General features: G+C 42.0%; 1 protein-coding gene across 1 annotated transcript; it reads right to left on the bottom strand.

Annotated features, from left to right (window-relative positions):
• Nucleotides 1-632: 632 nt before the first annotated feature.
• On the bottom strand, nt 633-5114 carry LOC102861156 (putative deoxyribonuclease TATDN1-like). Its single transcript, XM_006885194.1, has 2 exons — nt 5110-5114; nt 633-1137 (listed from the first exon to the last, which is right to left on the bottom strand). Exons 1-2 carry the CDS (start codon nt 5112-5114, stop codon nt 633-635), a joined length of 510 nt encoding a protein of 169 aa, XP_006885256.1.
• Between the last annotated feature and the right edge of the window lie 1607 nt (nt 5115-6721).

Here is a 6721-nt window from a genome sequence, read left to right on the forward strand (position 1 = left end):
GGCAGGTGATTCGAATCCACCAGGTGCTTCAAGGGGAAAAGATGAACAGTCTCCTCCTGTGTGATTACAGCCTCTGAAAACTTGCTAGAGAGTCAGCTACAAGGTAGTTCTGACTCAGAGGCACCAAATAACAGACACCACCTAGACTACAGACGAGAAAACCCTCAGGGCCATTCTACTCTGTCACCTGGGGTCACTGTGGGTCTGAATCAAAATCAACAGCACCACCAACCAAACAGTGTTGTCTTGGAGCTTGAGCAGAGCTTTGGTTAATCATCTAATTTTGGGGTCATAACTATTATTAAGTGGGTTCCTGGCTTTAGGGGCTAGGAAAGTGTGACAACCTGGGGTCTAAGACCCTCCAGTGCCTTCTCTTTTCCAGTAGCTTTTTCACTCTCTGGTTCACGGCCTGTTTTCTTTCCAGAAAGGGCCTCAGTTTGTTGTCGCGACAGACCCTGGTCAGAAACTTCCTAGTACTATTGTTGTTGTGCTGTCAAATCAATTTTGACTCATGGTGACCCCATGTGACTGAGCTAACAATATCAAAAGTTGGGGTTTTTTTCCAGTTAAAACCCTTTATTGATGCTTTCGGTAAGTTTTGCATACATGATTGAAAATGGAAGATAATGCAATTACATATCAGGGAAAATTACTTTAATGGTGTTGTTATAGAGAGTATTGGCTAATTCCAGTGGGTCTTCATCTCTTACTGCCGACATGATGTCCAGTATTTGGATTATATGGCAAGGTTCATTTCTGTCTTTCAGGTGGTGCCCACTTTCCCACTTCTTCTTGGTTGGAAAGGATGTTTTTATGTATTTTGGTCCTGCATGTGTGCCTTTGACTCCACACCACGGGGCATCAGTCTCAATCATTAACTTTTCACTAGGTATTGACTTCAAAACTTCTAAGTTAGCCTCAGTTTTCAGTGAACAACCGTTGACCCCTACGTACAGATCCAGGTCAAGCAGGGTGATGGCCGCTTCCTTGGTCTTGTCGAATGAGTGTACCACTCCTCCTACGCGTCGGTCTCTATTTCTTTTCATTATGTCCAGAAATTCAGCATGTGAGTTTTGACAATGAAGAGACATAGGCACTTTTGTTTGTTCTGACAGTTCAAACTGTTTTTCAAAATACCTTTTTAACACCAATCTGTACAGCTCTCTCTACTATAGCCTGAACTTCATCGACAAACTTAAATCGACTCATGACTGGACCCGGCTCCTCCCCGGTGAAAGCAGACCCAAAAGTTTGTTTTATAAGTAGGCTTTTTATTGAGATTTTCTGTAGGATTTTTTTTTAGCTTTAATGTTTATGGGAGAAGATTGCAGGATCTCTTACTGTAGCTGCTAGACAGGTTTGAATCACCAGTCATTCGTTTATCAGCCAAGTGTTTAACCATTCTGGCACTAGGGCTCCTTCCCTCTCATTACTTCATACAAAATGGGAATGGGGTTACACGCATCCAGTATCTGTCACCATGCGATGGTCTTTTAAATCAGGAATTTTTCCTTTGGTTGCTCAACTAATTTTATTTTATTCAGCAACTTACTGAAGTCAGTTCAGCGTGTCCCAGGGGCCATAAAAGACTGGGAATTTTGCAATAAGGAAGGCAATGGACAGAGTCCTTTTGTCACCATCCTTCATGGTGATGACATTTGAGAGCAGTGCTAGCCAGCAGACACAAGATGTGAGCCACAGAAGCAATTTGAATTCTTCCTGGTCCTTATTAAAGAAATTTAAAAAAAGAAGCAGATGAAATAAATTTTAATAATGCTCCTTCGAGGCAAGGATTCTGGGGCTCCGTCTGACATACTTTGGACATGTTGTAAGGAGGGACCGGTCCTTGGAGAGGGACATCATGCTTGGGAGGGTGGAGGGTCAGTACAGGAGAGGAAGGGCCTCTATGAGGTGGATTGATTCAGTGACTGGGGTAATCGGGATGGGTGTATCGGGGACAGTGCGATTGGTACAGGACAGAGCAGAGTTTAAGGCTGTTTTATATAGGGTCACTATGAGTCGCAGACAACTCGATGGCACATAATAACAACAGCAGTAACAATAACTATATTTAAGGGAATGTTGTTGTTAGTTACCAACAAGTTGTCTGTGACTTATAGCAACCCTGTGTACAACACCTCTGAACCTTGCTCTATTCTGAGCTAAACTTACTGTCTCTGACACACCTACTCCCATTACCCCAGTCACTGAGTCAATCCATCTCATCCAGAGTCTACCCCTTCTGCACTGTTCTTCCACCCTCCAAAGTATGATGTCCCTCTTTAAGGACTGGTCTCATCTTACAGCATGCCCAAAGTATGTTCGATGGAATTTCAGAATCCTTGCCTCCAAGAAACAGCCTGGTTTCACCCTCTCCAAGACAAACTTGTTTGTCCTCTTAGCAGTCCATGGTCTAGTCAATACTCTTCTCCAGCACCACAGCTCATAGGCATCAGTTCTTTTATCATCTCTAGTCATTGTACAGCTTTCTGATGCATAGCACATAATTACAAAGACCACGGCTTGGATCAGGCACACCTCAGTCTCCAGACTGATATCGTTGCTCTTCAGTCCTCTGGAGATGTCTCTGACAGCAAACTTTCTCAATGCAATTTGTCTTTTGATTTCCTGGCTGCTGGTGCCAAGAAAGAGATATGTAAGAAATATTGCCATTCCAACAGGCAGTCAATATAAAGAACTATTGAGAGCATTTGCATTGTGTGTCTTAACGTTTATAATACATCTCTGTGTAGACAAGTGATGGGCACATCTCATGGTATTGTACTTCCCTTTATTGCACTTTAAAGATACTGCATTTTTTTTTATAAATTAAAGATTTGCAACAGGCCTGTATCAAGCAAGTCTACCAGCACCATATTTTTCCCAACAGCATGTACTTGCTTTGTGTCTCTGTGCAGTTCCCACAATATCAAAAACATCTTCATAATACTATTGCACACTTAATATTGACTGCTGCATAGGAGAAACATAACTTATTTGTACTGGGATCCCAACAGACTCTGTGACTTCTTTGTGGTGATCCTTGCTTTATGACAGTAATCAGGAGCTGAACCTCCAATATCTCTGTACAGGTCTGGAGGGAGGGACAGATATGAAGAAATAGTAAAACATTTATTTGTGATTTTAGACCATGATAAAGAAAAGTTTAAAAGCACCAAGAGAAAAAAACCAAAACTAAAATAAAGGAGGGGGGAAATCACTAGGGAAGAGAATAGACAGGAAAGTTGTTTGGGTTTTTTGGTAAGTAACATTTAGGCAGAGCCTAAAAGGATGGTGATGGTCTTTTCAGTCTCTTGCTATACAATCAATAAAGAAGACAGAAGAAGAATTGATGCTTTTGAGCTGTGGTGTTGGAGTACTGAATTTCCCATGGACTGCCAAAAGAACAAACTGATAGGCCCTGGAGAGGGTGCAGCCAGAGCGCTCCGTGGAAGCAAGAATGACGAAGCTTCGTCTCACATACTTTGGGCTTGTTGCTAGGAGAGGCTATTCTTTGGAGAGGGACATCATGCTTGGAAAGTTGGAGGGATGGTGAAAGAGAGGAAGACCCTCAGCCACATAGATGCATGACTGCAGAAGTGGTCATTAGTGTGTCTGAGATGATGAGGATAGCACAGGATAGGACAGAATTCAGATCTGTTCATAAGGTCATTAAGTTGAACTTGATGTGACAGCATGTAACAACAACAACAATAAAAGGATGCTAACGGTCCCTGATCATCTATAACTGAAATAACATTGGCTGTTCAAACCTGCCATGCAATGCTGAGGTAGAAAGAGGGAGACTTGCTTCTGTAACAGTTATAGGCAAGAAAGCCTTATGGAGAGCAAGTCTGTCTGCTCCATAACACATGGAACCAACCTCATTTAAAAAAAGTGATGTGTTAGGGGTAGAAAGACAAAGAGAAGTCCTGAGAGGGGGAGCTCAAATGAGAACAATTTGTCTAGGGATCTCGGGTAGGGAAAGGGAGAGAAGAACTGGACCAACAGGAGTGTTTGGCAGGGGTGACAAAATGCAATAGAGAAAATCACTTAGCTATTTTAAGTAGGCAGGTTATGCTTGTCAAGTTTTAGTTTTATAAAGGATTGTTCTGGGTAATTGTTTACGGGATTCATCTGGCCTCCTTAGTTCCAGAAACAAGAATTTGAGATTGTCTTCTTCATTTCCACACTTTTGACCAAGATTCTTCTATAAAATGTTTTATCAGAAAGTTCAGTGAGGGTGACTGGGAGCCATCCATTTCTTCTGGTTGCAGCAAAGGAGACAACAACTGTTTATGCCCTGAGATAATCTCTGAACTTTAAATCAAGCATAACCCTTGAAGTCTCCTTTAAAGTAAACAATAGTTAAGCTTAACTATTAAAAAAAAGTTTGCCTTCATCATTATCATCTTTTTAAAAAAATTTTATTAATTTTAATGAACATTTACAGAGATTTTGGATTTTCATTCATTCATTGTTGCACTTTTTTCTTCACCCCCTTCCCCCCGTTTGCTCCTCTCTTTGAAAAGCAAAAGATAAACTTCTTTGTTGGTATACAATCCCCCCGACCTAGACCCCAACCCCCCCAATGCATTCTGCTATGCAACCTTAATTCTGGATTCCTGTGATAATCATAATATGCTATCATATATCACTTTTAAACTGTTCCCTCCCTCATCTGTTTCAATTCAGTATACATAATCTATCCAGTTTTTCTCAGTTTTACCCCAACCCTGATGTCAGTCACTTTCTACAACAGTGGCACCATGCAGTATTTGTCCTTTTGTGACTGAGATATTTTACTCAGCATAATGTGAGCATTATCATCTTTTAGGATCTATCTACATGAGGCCGAATTGACAATAGAAGTTCAAAAGCTTAGTTAGAGAACTTAGGGTACAATGAATTTGTGTTAGGAGTTAAAAAAAGGAGGGAGAAAATATTTGCAGAACCAGAAGAATGTAATCAATATTACTGTGCTATGTATGTAGACATTGTTAAATTGGCTTATATTCTGCTAGGTACAGTCTCAACAACACCCACAATAAAAGAAATATTATATCCCTTTCCTAAGGGATTCTTCTAGCTACTCTCTGAAGACTTCACGGCATGTGCGGTCCATGACTTGGTCTTGAGAGTAGCCAAAGGCAGTGGTTGCAAAGGCTCAAGCTATGAGGAGGCTGCAGTGCTGGGAGAGGTGACAGCTGGGGTAGCGCCTGGGGAGAGAGAAGCGGATGGTTTTTTATTTTAGTTGTTGAGTTGGAGCGAGCTCAAGGCAATCTGATTGTACAAGAGAATGAACAGTGGTCCGAGCGGCACCATCTTCGTGCTTGTTGGCTGGTGAATCTATTGTCTGGTCCTTGTGCCGATCCATCTCACTGAGGTGGATGCATTTGTGCTGACTCTCTACCAAACACAATGCCGTTTTCTAGGCGCATTGCAAGGATTTCAAACAGGGATGAAGAAGAAGTTAAAAGTCACCAGGAGAGAGAGCAGCCAGGGCCTTCTCTGCTGACATCCTAAGGGGGCGAGTGGAAGTTGCACTGTCTTCACTTTTCAGCAGTGTTCTGGTTCAGGAGAGACACCTGACTATGTGGTGGGCTGAATGTGCAGTGAGGGAGAAGGAGGGGAGCTCCCAGTTTGGGGGTAAACACATGAGTGGGTGTGGGAACAGAAAAGGTGGATGGGAAAAGCTCACTCAGGAGAACAGCAAAAAGTCCTACGTCTTTAACAGGCATTATTAGTTTGGGGTGGTTTGTTTTTAAAGTCATTCTCTTTTCAGTGCTACGAAGATTTCACTTATTATCTCAGTGGGTAAAGTACAAAATGGCTTCTGATACACTTTGCAATTTATCATTGTAATTAGATACAGTTTGGAGCAGAAAATATTTCCATAAGGAAGCACCTTCCCCCCTCCCCATGACAAACCTTTAAAACAGCATTTAAGGGGAGCCTTGTAAGGGTTCCCAACAGAGTTTGAGATTCACCTCTCTTGGCTGATCACACACAGAAATAGAAATGGACAGGACTGTGGTAAAATTAAGTGCCACAAATGCACGCCCTCGGCAGAGCCAGCTTTCATCCTGGCTAGCTCTGACTGAGAACTTGAAATCCAAGATGCACTTGGCAGGAGACTGCCAGGAAGTGAATGGGTAGATGGGTGGTGTTTCTGGAGGCAATGCTCAACTCCTGGACTTTTAGAGTTTGCTCTGTGTCTCACTTAGGGACGTGGTTATAATTACTGATGCATCTATCAGTCTGGCCTATTTACTGAAAAGGAGGTAGGAGCTTGAAGCCCTGAGCCAGTGCCAGGTAAACCAATAAAACTATCAGCAATATTGTATTTGCTTAACTAATTTCCCCCCCCCCCCGCAAACATTTATTAATCCTTCACTCTCTATCGGACATGGAGGACTCCAAACCCAATAAATCATACCCCTTACTTTACAATCCAAAGTGAGAGATAGTCATGGGAACAAATGAGAATAAAGAAGTAGTATTAACTAGAAAAAGAATTATTTACAATTGTAATTATTAAGGTGTGTTACTATAATAGTATTAGTGCCCTAGTGGAAAGAAACTGTACTGTCATCCCATAGGTACATGGTTTGAATCCACCAGCTGCCCCATGGGAGAAAGACAGTCTCCTCCCATGTAATTTACTGCCTCTGAAAACGCTCTGGAGGGTCAGCAATGGGTCAGTTCAGACTTGATGGTA

Source organism: Elephantulus edwardii, unplaced genomic scaffold (assembly GCF_000299155.1).
Source record: "Elephantulus edwardii isolate Elephantulus edwardi_28Jun2011 unplaced genomic scaffold, EleEdw1.0 scaffold00041, whole genome shotgun sequence".
Taxonomy (NCBI): domain Eukaryota; kingdom Metazoa; phylum Chordata; class Mammalia; order Macroscelidea; family Macroscelididae; genus Elephantulus; species Elephantulus edwardii.